The sequence below is a fragment of the Triticum dicoccoides genome, chromosome 6B (genome assembly GCF_002162155.2).
Source record: "Triticum dicoccoides isolate Atlit2015 ecotype Zavitan chromosome 6B, WEW_v2.0, whole genome shotgun sequence".
NCBI classification, from domain to species: domain Eukaryota; kingdom Viridiplantae; phylum Streptophyta; class Magnoliopsida; order Poales; family Poaceae; genus Triticum; species Triticum dicoccoides.
The window spans coordinates 596959336-596976103 of NC_041391.1; the positions used below are offsets into that span (position 1 = coordinate 596959336).

General features: G+C 45.2%; 1 protein-coding gene across 1 annotated transcript in view; it reads left to right on the forward strand.

The window, feature by feature from the left end:
* Positions 1–4107, forward strand: part of LOC119323150 (protein LSM12 homolog A-like) — a 6620-nt gene extending 2513 nt beyond the window's left edge. The window contains exons 3-5 of the mRNA XM_037596731.1: positions 1845–1925; positions 3334–3457; positions 3562–4107. Coding sequence (XP_037452628.1) covers positions 1845–1925; positions 3334–3457; positions 3562–3612 — 256 coding nt within the window. The 3' untranslated portion in view covers positions 3613–4107. The remainder of the gene's footprint in view (positions 1–1844; positions 1926–3333; positions 3458–3561) is intronic.
* The last annotated feature ends 12661 nt before the right edge of the window (positions 4108–16768 follow it).

The following is a 16768-nucleotide window of genomic DNA, read 5'->3' on the forward strand; positions in this document are numbered from 1 at the left end:
ATAGATCTCACCTAGGTAGGTCGTACTAGTGGTGGGCCTCATAATTGTCCTACAAACAGTGCACTATTTAGCTGTTAATAGCATAGCCCACCTAGGTTGATGATGCATCATATCGTTTTGATGGATCTGGAGATGATATTCCAGCAATATAGTAAGGACTGAGATTGAATGTGTAACCAAGGAAAATTGGAAAATTTAGAACAGTGCACTATGATTGTCCTACAAACAGTGCACTATTTAGCTGTTAATAGCATAGCCCACCTAGGCAACTTGATGATGAATCGTATCGTTTCGATGGATCTGAAGATGACATTCCAGCAATATAGTAAGGACTGAGATTGAATGTGCAACTAAGGAAATGGAAGAATTTAGAACTGATATTGATACTGTGGTTTTGGGTTAGAATAGGGGAATCAGTTTTGGTATTTTGTTGGAAATTCAGTTGTTTCCTTTCTGGCTCTCCAATCATCGAATGATCAAACCTGTATTGGCCTTGTTTGTAGCTAAGCAGAAGTTCCTTTTTCGCGATGCAAAAGTGGATTGATAAATCTGGCAGATGTATAACTGACATAGTATGCTACGTGTCATTTTAGAACTCGTGGCTGAACTGATCATGGTTAACAATTTGGATCTGGGTTTGGGTCAATTTTGTTCCAGAGTTTGTTCTTCTGATTAAGGATAGCAGCTTCAAGTACATGCATGCAATAGCCAATACTGCTGGGCTGCATATACGGTATGTTTAGATGGTGCGAATTTTTGCCATGCCAAATATTGGGCAGCCTATGACTATCTGGCACTGGCTTGATTTGTTTTTCAAAAATTTGGCTGCCAATGGAAACCCACCTATCTCTCACATATTCCTACCAAATGGTTGCCAATGAGGGTGCAAGAATCCTTGGCCAAAATTTGGCAAGCCAAGTCTTTTTGGTAGGGCGAGATTGGGTGCCAGCCAAACACACCCATAGAATGCACTAATACCTTTAAGGTTTACTACACTAGGCCATAAATAGTAGTTATAGAAGTCTTGATAATTTCTGAAAATAATTTTTGGCATGGAGATGATAACACACCTACTACAGCAGATCCAAATTCGATTCACAACTTTAGCCACTAGTTATTTGGGTTCTTTGGCTGTTAACTTGCTAGATGACATTTGACTTCAGACTCAGTGTTGAGTTACTAGCATTTGGATTGTCTCTGCGAGTTGATGAAAATCTACCATTTAGGGGTATATATATATTAGAGTATTTGGGCAATCTGGTGTTTATAGTTATATAATAGTAATAGCTCAACAGGTGAATTATTACATATGGCAACTGATTAACCACTTAGATGGAGAAGTATGCAGAAAATAAATAGCATCATAAACACTTCCATTTTAACACTATGCATTTGTTTCCCTGCATTGAACCCAAAACGAAAATGATAAGTGCGGTCTGTTTTGGTCAGAGTTAATCCCAATGTATTGTCATAATGCAAATTCTGACAACAATTGATTTCATGCACCTATAGGTATGACTTTTGAGGGGTCAGCGCTTCCTGGGAAATGCTATAAACCTTAGTGGTTGACTAATGTTGTGTATGATAACAGTCATGCCTCTTTATGTCACTGGTTTTGTGCTAAAGAGCTAGCAAATTGGTTATCTATGATTTTGCCTATTACTTTTGCCATTTAGGATTTATCCCTCGCGATTCTTGTTTTTGGTGTTTATTGGTTCTATCATTTATGGTGATGTGTTTTATCATGCTTAATGTTACTGTCTAGAAGCTGAAAATTAGCTTGCATGTTGTTGGCTTCTGCACTGCGACATTTTGGTTCTCACACTGCATGCTATGATGCACAGGCAAGCTGAGATTGAAGCTGAGAGAATTGGTGTTGGTGTCACCCCAGAAGCTCAAAGATTATTTGATGCATTGTCGAAGACGTAAGTTTGACCTTTCATTATGTCTCTCTTGGATATTCATGCTTTTGACCATTTTCCTCTGAATCGGCCTTTATTTTTGGACTCGTAGTTACCACATTTGAATTCGAGGAAAGAAACTAGGAACTGTTAGGTATATATGCTGCTCAAATCTTTATTAGTTTGTTTCACATTTTGTTAGTATTAGCCCCGTTAGTGGTGCGGGATCCTGAGCCCCTCTCCTTTTGGATAATACTCTCTTTTTTTCACTCTCCACCGATATTACGTAACAAAGACAAGTAATTCGGGACGGAGGGAGTACATTCTCATGTCAACTTTCTTGTTTGTGAAGTTTGTATTTGCAAAAAAGGGAAGTAAACGTGCAAGCCTGTGTTTTTTGTATGACATCGAATCTTCTAGTTTTGGCCTGTTCAAAAGCTGGAAGAACATTATTTTGCAGAAAATTGCTGGCATGTGTGTCAACTTGTTTTTGAGGTTAATTTTATGCAACTTCCTGGTGTGCTAGCTCTTTACACAGAGCTAGGCTGGGTTTCGAGGGTTCTTTTGGTGGATATTGTCAAGCTGGTGTCTCAGTATGTTCTTTGATTCCCGTCTGTTTCTCTGTGTAAGACTTGTGTTGCTGATTTGGTTGAGGCTTTTCTGACGAAGCCGAGAAAGTTTTTTTTTGGGGGGGGGGGCGGGGGGGGTCATATAAAGGTGCAAAAAAGGGATATTTTGCATTTGCCAACAGAGGTCGGGGTAGACCGAACTTGACATGGGAAGAGTCCGTTAAGAGAGACCTGAAGGATTGGAGTATCACCAAAGAACTAGCTATGGACAGGGGTGCGTGGAAGCTTGCTATTCAGGTGCCAGAGCCATGAGTTGGCCGCGAGATCTTATGGGTTTCACCTCTAGCCTACCCCAACTTGTTTGGGACTAAAGGCTTTGTTGTTGTTGTTGTTGTTGTTGTTGCATTTGCCTGGAAATGAGATATGACTAGAACCAGCATCAACCTTGTCCCTGAGAAATAATTGTGGAAAGAGATGCTGCATAGGTATTAGGTAAGCGCCATAGAATGCTGAAACATTCTGTACTTTAGTCAAAGTTGCAGCACTTTATGCTTTTTCCCGTAGCAATAGTTTCCTTTCAATCCGCTTTACTCTGAACAAATCGATTTCACTTTATGTGGTCTCCTACAATTTGTCCACACTAAACTATGTATGGTTTACTATGAATTTGGGAGGCATTTCTAAAACATTTTCAAGCTCTGTTGGTTATGCTGTGTGTATTCATCAGTTTCTCTACCAGTCAGTGATCCTCATGTGTTGCACCGTATTGCAAATGTTTTGTGTATATGAAAAATCTATGGAGACTTTGACTTCTGTCTCTAGATCCTCATATCACTAAATAACGGAGTCTATTTTCCCACCAGGCTTCCAGTTCATTGGGACAAGACTGACATTGTTGTAATGAAGGAGGTTCGCGTATGCAGTCCGTACCTGCCTGAAAATGTCAGCGGCGGAACATCAGCTGCTAATGAACGGGTTAAGAAAGTGGTAATGCACCTATACTTGTAGATGAATGTTTACACTTTTAAACGTCTGAACCAGGAAAATGACTAATCGTTGTTTTCTTTTGGTGTGTGTTTTATTTGGTGCAGCTGGACTTTGAGAGGAAAAGACAACATGTGCGTGTACCTGGCCAATTCTAACTTATTCGACTTGACAAATTTTCACCTCAACTCCTGCTGTGATATGTTTCTAAATCCGACCTTATTTGTCCAGTTTCATCAGTTGAATTTTCTAAGAATCTGTTTCAGCATGCTGTTCTCACAAACTACCACACTAGCAAGCTTATTGATATTCTGCTATTAGATGCCGTATGTGGTGGTGAATAATTGCAGCACACTGCTGATAATTCTGTGGCTGATAGTGAAAGGTTGTGTGGCTGAAGCAAACTAAGGAAAGAAAATAGATTGGTGGCACTGAAAGAATAGGAAGTTGTATAACAACTAAGAAAAGAGGCGGAGCAAAGGCAAAACTGAAAATTAGTCTCTCAGACTTTGTATTACTCTTCCTGGTGGAATAATATTTCCAGCTTGTGCTGTTGTATTCTTTTGCTTCCCTTGCAATCCATGGTACTGGACATGTAAGGCGAAATCGTGTAGCTTTATTGGTGAGATGATATCACGGCATGGTTCCGTTCATGTTTTGCGATTGAATGCACAAAGAATTGTTTGTACCCCAGTTAATGGCCGGGACTCTATTGATGCGTAGTGGAGTGCTTTTTTTTCGCGGGGTAGTGGAGTGTTTATATGGTGTAGGGTTATGCTATTTTCTTCAAGCGGAGTAGCAAATACGAGCAAAAATGTGAAGGGTAGATTTTCTCAGAAGGGAAAATGGGTTATGTTGCATTGCATCAATCAGTTTGCTACCTGTATCTTTCGGTTATGCCTGTTGGGCCGAGGATATGCCGGTTAGATGCCTAGATTCACGTGCTTTGTCCAGCATCGTCCTATTTAGTCTGCAGACAACACACCCACATGGTTGTACAAGGATTCAGCACAAGCCTTGCATAGTGGCAACTACTCCCTCCGTTTCTAAATATAAGTCTTTTTAAAGATTTCAATATGAACTACTCCATAAGAAGAAAAATGAGTGAATACATCTGTATTTATTCATATTGAAATCTCTAAAAAAAACTTATATTTAGGAATTGAGGGAGTACGATGGTAGTCTATTTTGCTTCAGTGATTCCAACCCTAGTACATTGGTTCGGATGATCGAATTATTGGTTTCATGGTTTGAGTAGAAACCGGTTTTCAACAGTCCTACACACCCATATTTGTAACAGGCGGACCATTGGGTTCCCAGTTTGTTCTTTAAATGCTCTCTCCCCTCTTGCGGTTCTTGCCATTTATTTCTGTATACATACCACGGGCTATTCCCTTGTATCGGGTCTTTTCCTCCACCAACATATCTGAGTACTTGTAGTTTTGTGGCCTCAGGTTGCCCACAATAGAATCATAAGTTGTATCATGTATGTCAACTAGACATTTTTTTTATGAGGTGACACAATTAAACTAGAAAAATAAGGATTTGATACCATATCATATTAAATGTTATACTATATTGTGTCATGCATGATAAGGCAATTCACCTCCGTTTTTATCCACTTTGCATATTAGTTTTGTCTCGAGTCAAACTTTGTAAACTTTTATCAAGTTTATAACATCCACAATACCAGTAAATACCATTAGTCATTATTAAATATATTTTCGTATCATGACAGCTATTTGAAACGCCTCCCGTTGAAGTAACAGTAGAGTATCTTCAGTTCAAAAAAGAAAAAGGGAACAGTAGAGTTCCTTACAGCTATTTGAAGTCCATCGGCTATTCTAAAAAAGTACAGCTTAGAGGATATACTTATTAAAGGCAAGATGCCAGCTTGTGAGATGGCCCACGTTCAGGAGAGAGCAGCGCATGTGCAACGTTTAGAGCATCTCCAGTCGCGCCTCCAATAGGCCCTTCCAGGACGACTTTTCAGCGCCGGCGCCTAAAAAAGGCTCAGCCGCGCCCTCAGGGTCTAGTTTTTCGCCGGTTTGGACCGAAATAACAGCCGACTAACCCAATCCGGACCCAAGCCCCTGGGGATCGCATGGGGGCGCCGGACGAAGCGAAAAGGCGCGTGGGACCGCTCTGTCGGCGAGAGAAGGCCCTTTTCCCGTCGATCCCCTTCTTTTTCCCTCCATTTCCCCCTTCTCCCGCCATTCTCCCTCTCCCCTCCATCCGACCGCCATGCCGCCGAAGAAGTACGACGCCCCTCACCGAGCTAACGATGTCGACGCCACCCAGCCGAAGCAGAGGAAGCCGAGGGCGCCGCCGTCCAAGCCACCGGACATGACAAACGCCGACTGGAGGGTCGAGGTTCAACGCCGGGAGGCTGTCACCACCGACCGGCGGAACAGGCTCAACGCCAAGAAGGCTCGTGATAGGGCGGCTGCGGTGGCGGCCGCGGCCGCCGCGGAGCAGGCAGAACGCGCGACGGAGCAAGCAAAGGCGTCCCGTGCGGGGATGATGAATCCGCTCGTCGGCCACGGCCCGCACGTTCCCTGGAGCCAGCAGAGTGTCGGGTCGCCGACCGGCTTCTCGTCGTCGACTCAACCCTGGGGGTGCGCGCCGTCGCCTGGCTACGTCGACGGCGACGCGCACGGCGGGTTCAACCCGAACGTCACCTTTCCACATGGGCACCCCACCCAGTGCATGCACTCTCCCGCGTTCGCCGACGTCCAGTACCCCACGTACACCTATTCATCGCCGGCTTACGCGTCCTCCCCGACGCCACCTCTGCGCCGTTGCGCGCTGCCCTTCTTGCAAGCATCGTCGTCGCATCTTGGCAACACCGACGACACGGAGGCCGACATGGATGACATCATCACGTTCGGCTCGGCCACCAGGACCGGCGAACCGCGTGTCAAGTGTGCGGCCAAAGAAGACGAGTGCCTCGCCGAAGCATGGAAGATCGTCTGCCTCGACTTGATCACCGGCACGAACCAAAACGCCGACACGTACTAGGAGCGCATCAAGGCGAAGTTCGATGAGCGCAAGCTGGTCGACCAGTATTTCTCCGGCGTCCACATGGACCGCGACTCCAAGGCCATGTCCAACCATTGGGCGCTCATCCAAATGGCGTGCAACAAATGGCATGGGATCGTCGAGGAGGTCGCGGCTCGCCCAGAGAGCGGCGCCAGCTACGAGAGTCAGGTATGACGCTGCCGGTCTCTCGTGACACTTCTCGCCGTGTGCATCGCCGGCCTCACCTGTTCCTCGGCGCAGATGGTCCGGATGTTTGCCATGTATCACCAGGACAACAGCTCCAACCAAGATTTCAAGTACCTCCACGTGTTCTCCCGGATCGAGAATGTAACGCCCCGGATTCGATGCGCCAGGTGTCTGCCAGTTATTCGCCGTCGTTGCCATGTCATTTGCTTGCGTGTGCATTTTATCATGTCATCATGTGCATTGCATTGCATATGTGTTCTTCTCATGCATCCGAGCATTTTCCCCGTTGTCCGTTTTGCAATCCGGCGCTCCTATGTCCTCCGGCGTTTCCCGTTCGTCTCTCGTTGTGTACGGGTATTAAACGTTCTCGGAATGGACCGAGGTTTGCCAAGCGGCCTTCGTATAGCACCGGTAGACCGTCTGTCAAGTTTCGTGCCATTTGGAGGTCGTTTGATACTCCAACGGTTATCCGCGTAGCCCGAAACCCCCCTTCTCTTTGCAGCCCAACACCCCTTCCAAAGTGGCCCAAAACCAATCTAACTCCCCTCTATGCTCTCGGTCGTTCGATCATGATCGCGTGGCCGAAAACCGCTCCTCATTTGGACTCTCCTAGCTCCCTCTACCTATAAATATGTGTTCTCCCCGAAATTCCGCAGTCCAAACCCCCGAAACCCTAGCTTTCGTCCTCCTCCCGCCGCCGAACATGTCCATTTCGGCCGGACATGTCCACGCCGCCGCCCCTCACCGGCAAGCCGCCCCGCGCCGTCCCACGCCAGGAACCGGCCGGATCCGGTGAGATCCGGCCCGGATCCATCCGCCCCGCCCCCCCGACGTCTTCCCCGAGCTCCGGCCACGTCCTCTCCATCTCCGGCGAGTTCTTCCTCGACTCCGGTGGGATTCCGGTGAGATCCACCGAAGGTTGACTTTTCCCCTCCGAAAATTCTGCCAAGTCCTGAAATATTTTGACATTATCATGCCATGTTCGTTGCATCATATCTCTGCATCCGTAGCTCCGTTTTGTGCGTGTAATATGTCAAATTGTTCGTCTCAACGAGTACATCATTTCATTCCATTGCATCATGTTCATTTAAGCTCATCTTGATGCCTGAATCATCTTTGCAAGAGTGCTTCATAATGTTGTCTGCTGAAACTGTTATGAACATGCTCATTTGTCATTTTTGCCATGATTGATGTGTGCATCCTATGAGGTTGATGTCTACATGTGTTTTGATCTATGATATGTCTTTTTTACAGAGGTGCTTACCATGTATTTTTGTGATCAATGTGGTGACTAGCACAAGCATGCAAACTAGGCTTCGTGATATTGCTGATTTTAGTCCCTGTTCTGCTGTTATTTTGATGCCATGTAAACTGGTTGCTACAGAGATATCCATGCTTATTTTGAGATACTTCAGTAAGGATGTTTTGAATATATGGTTTTGCTCTATCCATTAATGCCCCTGTTTGCAATTATGGAGTAGTCTAGGATGTCATTTTCGTGCTCTACTTTTGCTTCAAAATGTTTCCTGGCAGATTGTTTACATGTTATTCAATTTTGCCAAGGTTGTTGTAGTTGATCCTTGCATGCTATGAACTTGTTCTTGCCTTGGTTTGTTTCATAAACATGTCTTATTGCTGATGCTATGCTTATCTTGTCATGCAATGACTTGTGGTGAGTGAATAGAGCTTGTTAAGTAGTGTACTTGCTGTTACTGTTTTGCTAGGCTGAATCTATTATTTCGTGATGCTATGTAAACCTGCTTCTACTAATCATTCTATGCATAATCTGGAGATGTTCACTAAATATGGTTTGTTCTACATGTCATGCTCTATCCATCCATGCCCCTGGTTGCATTTATATCTTGCTTTAACTTGTTGTAATCTTGCTCCAAAGTTGCTTCATAATGTTGCTGTCAGCCTGTTAACATTAAGTTCAGTTGTTGCCATGTGTTTTGCTAGTGATCCATGCACCCTATGAACTTGCTCTTGCCATGCTTAACTTCACAAATATTCCTTCTTACTGTTGGTTGCCTTGCCATGCCATGTTTTGCTCTGTAGTGAGTTGCACAGGCTCACCAACATGCCTTCATAATTCTGTTTCTGCCATGTTTGAATCTGTATTATAACTTGCTATGTTTACATGGGTGCCATCATATTTTCTGATCCTTTTTGGCTTATGGTCAGTAAAGGACTTATGTTCTATGCATTTAGTAGGTTTATGCCATGCCTTTATTTGCCATTATAAGTTCCTGTAACATGTTATTTGATAGCTCTAAACATTGCAACCTGATGTTATTTTCTGCAAAGTCTGAACTGTTATTATTTGCAATCTTGCCATGTGTGTTTGAGCATGTTCTAGTGATTTTTGGAGATAGCTCAGTGTTCATGTTTTGTTATGCTTTACCTGTACTTCATGCCCATGCCTTTTGTTTTCTTGTTGAGGTCCTGTAGCATATTGTTTTGATGCTTGCAATATGCCTAGTTGCTGTTTTGGACAGCTTGTCCTTTAAACTTGTATAGAGTGTATGTGTTGAACCGTTGCTCCGTTTTGAGTGTGCTCTATATGAAACTTGCTTGATTTTGCATGTAGTTTCATATTATCATGTTGCATCCATGTTTTGATGTGTTTGCTTGATGCTTGGGTGCATTTTGCATCAATGCCATGTTTAACTTGTTTTGCTCATATCTTCTAGGCCGTAGCACCGAACTAAATGATCTTTATATGTAACTTGACTAGAATCTCGTGTAGATCATCTTGGTGCATCTTAACTTGCTGTTTAACAACTTGAACATAATGTTTATTCAGATCTGGACCATCTTCGAAATTTGCATATGAGGACTTACCGGAATTGTTATATGTTGTTCCTGGCCCCATTTAAACTTGCCTTGATGTGTTGCTCTTGTTTGCATCATCTCTTGCCATGAGTAGCTTCATGTAGTCTTGTCTTGCATCATGCTTGTTGAGCATCATGTCTTGTTCATGTGTGGTGTGTTTACCATGTTGTGTGCTTCTTCTCGATAGTTCCCGTTTCGTTGCGATCGTGAGGATTCATTCGTCTACGCTTGGTTCGTCTTCGTGGCTTCATCTTCTTCATGGACTCGTTCTTCTTCCTTGCGGGATTTCAGGCAAGATGACCGCTACCCTGGATCTCACTACTATCATTGCTATGCTAGTTGCTTCGTTCTATCGCTATGCTGCGTTACCTATCTGTTGCTCTTCAAGCCTCCCAAATTGCCATGAACCTCTAACCTTTGACACCCTTCCTAGCAAACCATTTTTTGGCTATGTCACCGCTGTTGCTCAACCCTCTTATAGCGTTGCTAGTTGCAGGTGAAGTTGAAGATTGCTCCATGGTGGACAAGATTTTGGTTGGGATATCACAATATCTCTTATATTATTAATGCATCTATATACTTGGTAAAGGGTGAAAGACTCGGCCTTATGCCTGGTGTTTTGTTCCACTCTTGCCGCCCTAGTTTCCATCATACCGGTATTATGTTCCCGTTTTTTGCGTTCCTTACGCGGTCGGGTGATTTATGGGACCCCCTTGACAGTTCGCTTTGAATAAAACTCCTCCAGCAAGGCCCAACATTGGTTTTACCATTTGCCTCACCACCACCTACTTTTCCCTTGGGAGTCGCTCTCTCGAGGGTCATCTTTATTATAGCCCCCCCCGGGCCAGTGCTTGTCTAAGTGTTGGTCCGAACTAGAGCCCTTTGCAGCGCCCCCTCTGGGAAACTTGAGGTCTGGTTTTAGTTGTACGGATTGCTCATCCGGTGTTGCCCTGAGAACGAGATATGTGCAGCTCCTATCAGGATTGTCGGCGCATCGGGCGGTCTTGCTGGTCTTGTTTTACCATTGTCAAAATGTCTTGTAAACCGGGATTCCGAGTCTGATCGGGTCTTCCTGGGAGAAGGTATATCCTTCGTTGATCGCGAGAGCTTATCATGGGCTAAGTTGGGACACCCCTGCAGGGTATAATCTTTCGAAAGCCGTGCCTGCGGTTATAGGCAGATGGGAATTTGTTAATGTCCGGTTGTAGATAACTTGACACCAGATCCGAATTAAAACGCATCAACCGTGTGTGTAGCCGTGATGGTCTCTTTTCGGCGGAGTCCGGGAAGTGAACACGGTTTTGGGTTATGTTTGACGTAAGTAGGAGTTCAGGATCACTTCTTGATCATTGCTAGTTTCACGACCGTTCCGCTTGCTCTCTTCTCACTCTTATTCGCGTATGTTAGCCACCATATATGCTTAGTCGCTGCTGCAACCTCACCACTTTACCCCTTCCTTTCCCTTTAAGCTTTGCTAGTCTTGATACCCATGGTAATGGGATTGCTGAGTCCTCGTGGCTCATAGATTACTACAACAACAATTGCAGGTACAGGTTATGCGATGATCATGACGCGAGAGCGATGCTTGCTTGCGTTGAGTTCTTCTTCTGCTTCTTCGATCAGGGGATAGGTTCCAGGCCGGCAGCCTCGGCTAGCAGGGTGGATGTCGTTCGAGTTTCTGTTTGTGTTTCATCCGTAGTCAGATGATGCTCTTATGTATTGTGATGTTGTATTTGTGTGGCATTGTTTGCCTCTTGTATGTATCCCTACCTATTATGTAATGTTAATGTAATGATATCCACCTTGCAAAAGCGTTTCAATATGCGGGTCTATCCTTGGTGGGACCTTCGAGTTCCTTTTGGATAGGGTCGCATATTGGGCGTGACAGAGAAGTGGGCGGATGTGCGGCGCAGCCATGCCAAGGCCAAGGAGACATACAAGCCGTATGCGCCCACGCCCGGCACGACAGAAGGGCACCCAGACGGTGATAACCCACAAGTATAGGGGATCACAACCTTTTTTAGGGTAATTCAACCCAAATTTATTGATTCGACACAAGAGGAGCCAAAGAATATTCTCAAGTATTAGTAGCCGAGTTGTCAATTCAACCACACCTGAAAGACTTAATATCTGCAGCAAAGTATTTAGTACCAAAGTAGTATGGAAGTAACGGTAACAGTGCCAAAAGTAACAGTAGCAGTTTTGTAGCAATCATAATAGTGGCAACGGAAAAGTAACTTAGCAAAGATCAATATGAAACAAGCTTGTAGGCAATGGATCAATGATGGATAATTATGTCGGATGCCATTCATCATGCAACAGCCATAACATAGGGTGACACGGAACTAGCTCCAGTTCATCAATATAATGTAGGCATGTATTCCGAATATAGTCATACGTGCTTATGGAAAAGAACTTGCATGACATCTTTTGTCCTACCCTCCCGTGGCAGCGGGGTCCTATTGGAAACTAGGGGATATTAAGGCCTCCTTTTAATAGAGAACCAGACCAAAGCATTAGCACTTAGTGAATACATGAACTCCTCAAACTACGGTCATCACCGGGAAGTGTCCCGACTATAACTTGCAAGATAGGATCAAGAAGGTGACTATAACTTGAGGTCTGGTTAATAGAGAAGTGTCCCGACCAAAGCATTAGCACTTAGTTAATAGAGAACCAGATCATAACACGTAGTAGGTGACTATAACTTGCAAGATAGGATCAAGAACACTCATATATTCATGAAAACATAATAGGTTCAGATCTGAAATCATGGCACTCGGGCCCTAGTGACAAGCATTAAGCATGGCAAAGTCATAGCAACATCAATCTTAGAACATAATGGATGCTAGGGATCAAACCCTAACAAAACTAACTCGATTACATGGTAAATCTCATCCAACCCATCTCCTCCAGCAAGCCTACGATGGGATTACTCACGCACGGTGGTGAGCATCATGAAATTGGTGATGGAGGATGGTTGATGATGACGATGGCGATGGATTCCCCTCTCCGGAGCCCCGAACGGACTCCAGATCAGCCCTGCCGAGGAAGAACAGGGCTTGGCGGTGGCTCCGTATCATAAAACGCGATGAATCCTTCTCTATGATTTTTTTTCTCCCCGAACGTGAATATATGGAGTTGTAGTTGAGGCCGATGGAGATCCAGGAGGTCCATGAGACAGGAGGGCACGCCGCCCACCCTCGTGGCCATGGTGTTGGGGAACATTGCAGAAAATAAAAAAAATTCTACGCTTCACCAAGATCAATCTATGGAGTTCATATAGCAACAAGAGAGAGGAGTGCATCTACATACCCTTGTAGATAGCGAGCGGAAGCGTTCAAGAGAACGGGGTTGAGGGAGTCGTACTCGTCGTGATCCAAATCACCGATGATCCTAGTGCTGAACGGGCAGCACCTCCGTGTTCAACACACGTACGGTTGGGAAGACGTCTCCTCCTTCTTGATCCAACAAGGGAAAAGGAGAGGTTGATGAAGATCCAGCAGCACGACGGCGTGGTGGTGGATGCAACAGAGATCTCGGCAGGGCTTCACCAAGCTCTACGAGAGGGAGAGGTGTTGCAGAGGGAGAGGGAGGTGCCAAGAGCATGGGTGCGGCTGCCCTCCCTCCCCCCTCTTTATATAGTCCCCCTAGGGGGGGGGCGCCGACCCTAGGAGATCCAATCTCCAAGGGGGGGCGGCGGCCAGGGGGAAAACTTGCCTCCCAAGCCAGGTGGAGGCGCCCCCACCCCTAGGGTTTCCAACCCTAGGCGCACGGGGGCCCATGGGGGGGGGGGCGCACCAGCCCACTAGGGGCTGGTTACCCTCCTACTTCAGCCCATGGGGCCCTCCGGGATAGGTGGCCCCACCCGGTGGACCCCCGGGACCCTTCCGGTGGTCCCGGTACAATACCCGTGACCCGAAACTTTCCCGATGGCCGAAACCTGACTTCTTATATATAATTCTTCACCTCCGGACCATTTCAGAACTCCTCGTGACGTCCGGGATCTCATCCGGGACTCCTAAAAACTTTCGGGTTACTGCATACTAATATCTCTACAACCCTAGCATCACCGAACCTTAAGTGTGTAGACCCTACGGGTTCGGGAGACACGCAGACATGACCGAGACGACTCTCTGGTCAATAACCAACAGCGGGATCTTGATACCCATGTTGGCTCCCACATGCTCGTCGATGATCTCATCGGATGAACCACGATGTCGAGGATCCAATCAATCCCGTATACAATTCCCTTTGTCAATCGATACGTTACTTGCCCGAGATTCGATCGTCGGTATCCCAATACCTTGTTTAATCTCGTTACCGGCAAGTCACTTTACTCATACCGTAATGCAAGATCCCGTGACCAGACACTTGGTCAGATTGAGCTCATTATGATGATGCATTACCGAGTGGGCCCAGAGATACCTCTCCATCATACGGAGTGACAAATCCGAGTCTCGATTCGTGCCAACCCAACAGATACTTCCGGAGATACCCGTAGTGCACCTTTATAGTCACCCAGTTATGTTGTGACATTTGGTACACCCAAAGCACTCCTACGGTATCCAGGAGTTGCACAATCTCATGGTCTAAGGAAATGATACTTGACATTTCGAAAAGCTCTAGCAAAATGAAACACACGATCTTTGAGCTATGCTTAGGATTGGGTCTTGTCCATCACATCATTCTCCTAATGATGTGATCCCATTATCAATGACATCCAATGCCCATAGTCAGGAAACCATGACTATCTGTTGATCAATGAGCTAGTCAACTAGAGGCTCAATAGGGACATGTTGTGGTCTATGTATTCACACGTGTATTATGATTTCCGGATAACACAATTATAGCATGAATAACAGACAATTATCATGAACAAAGAAATATAATAATAACCATTTTATTATTGCCTCTAGGGCATTTTTCCAACAGTCTCCCACTTGCACCACAGTCAATAATCTAGGTACATTGTGATGAATCGAACACCCATAGAGTTTTGGTGTTGATCATGTTTTGCTCTGGGGAGAGTTTTAGTCAACGGATCTGCTACATTCAGGTCGGTATGTACTTTACAAATATCTATGTCTCCATCTTGAACATTTTCACGAATGGAGTTGAAGCGACGCTTGATGTGCCTGGTCTTCTTGTGAAACCTGGGCTCCTTGGCAAGTGCAATAGCTCCAGTGTTATCACAGAAGAGTGTGATCGGCCCCGACGCATTGGGTATGACTCCTAGGTCGGTGATGAACTCCTTCACCCAGATTGCTTCATGCGCTGCCTCCGAGGCTGCCATGTACTCTGCTTCACATGTAGATCCCGCCACGACACTTTGCTTGCAACTGCACTAGCTTACTGCCCCACCATTCAAAATATACACGTATCCGGTTTGTGACTTAGAGTCATCCAGATCTGTGTCGAAGCTAGCGTCGACGTAACCCTTTACGACGAGCTCTTCGTCACCTCCATAAACGAGAAACATATCCTTAGTCCTTTTCAGGTACTTTAGGATGTTCTTGACCACTGTCCAGTGTTCCATGCCGGGATTACTTTGGTACCTTCCTACCAAACTTACGACAAGGTTTACATCAGGTCTGGTACACAGCATGGCATACATAATAGACCCTATAGCTGAGGCATAGGGGATGAAACTCATCTTTTCTCTATCTTCTACCATGGTCGGGCATTGAGCTGAGCTCAATTTCACACCTTGCAACACAGGCAAGAACCCCTTCTTGGACTGATCCATATTGAACTTCTTCAATATCTTATCAAGGTATGTGCTTTGTGAAAGACCTATGAGGCGTCTCGATCTATCCCTATAGATATTGATGCCTAGTATGTAAGCAGCTTCTCCAAGGTCCTTTATTGAAAAACACTTATTCAAGTAGGCCTTAACGCTGTCCAAAAGTTCTATGTCATCTCCAATCAAAAGTATGTCATCTACATATAATATGAGAAATGCTATAGAGCTCCCACTCACTTTCTTGTAAACGCAGGCTTCTCCATAAGTCTGCATAAACCCAAATGCTTTGATCATCTCATCAAAGCGAATGTTCCAACTCCGAGATGCTTGCACCAACCCATAAATGGATCGCTGGAGTTTGCATACCTTGTTAGCATTCTCAGGGTCGACAAAACCTTCCGGCTGCATCATATACAGTTCTTCCTTAAGATGGCCGTTAAGGAATGCCGTTTTGACGTCCATTTGCCATATCTCATAATCATAGTATGCGGCAATTGCTAACATGATTCGGACGGACTTTAGCTTCGCTACCAGAGAGAATGTCTCATCGTAGTCAACCCCTTGAACTTGTCGATAACCCTTAGCGACAAGTCGAGCTTTATAGATGGTAACATTACCATCCGCGTTCGTCTTCTTCTTAAAGATCCATTTGTTTTCTATCGCTCGCCGATCATCGGGCAAGTCTGTCAAAGTCCATACTTCGTTTCATACATGGATCCTATCTCGGATTGCATGGCTTCAAGTGATTTGTTGGAATCTGGGCCCGCCATCGCTTCTTCATAGTTCGAAGGTTCACCGTTGTCTAACAACATGATTTCCAGGACAGGGTTGCCATACCACTCTGGTGTGGAACGTGTCCTCATGGACCTACGAAGTTTAGTAGTAACTTGATCCGAAGTATCTTGATCATCATCATTAACTTCCTCTTTAGTTGGTGCTGGCACCACAGGAACATCTTCCTGAGCTGCGCTACTTACCGGTTCAAGAGGTAGTACTTCATCAAGTTCCACTTTCCTCCCACTTACTTCTCTCGAGAGAAACTCTTTCTCCAGAAAGGACCCGTTCTTGGCAACAAAAATCTTGCCTTCGGATCTGAGGTAGAAGGTATACCCAATGGTTTCCTTAAGGTATCCTATGAAGACGCATTTTTCCGACTTGGGTTCGAGCTTTTCAGGTTGGAGTTTCTTGACATAAGCATCACATCCCCAAACTTTTAGAAACGACAGCTTAGGTTTCTTCCCAAACCATACTTCATACGGTGTTGTCTCAACGGATTTAGACGGTGCCCTATTTAAAGTGAATGTAGCTGTCTCTAGAGCGTATCCCCAAAAAGATAGCAGTAAATCGGTAAGAGACATCATAGATCGCACCATATCCAATAAAGTGTGATTACGACGTTCGGACACACCGTTACGCTGAGTTGTTCCAGGCGGCGTGAGTTGTTAAACGAGTCCACATTTCCTTAAGTGCGTACCAAATTCGTGACTTAAATATTCTCCTCCATG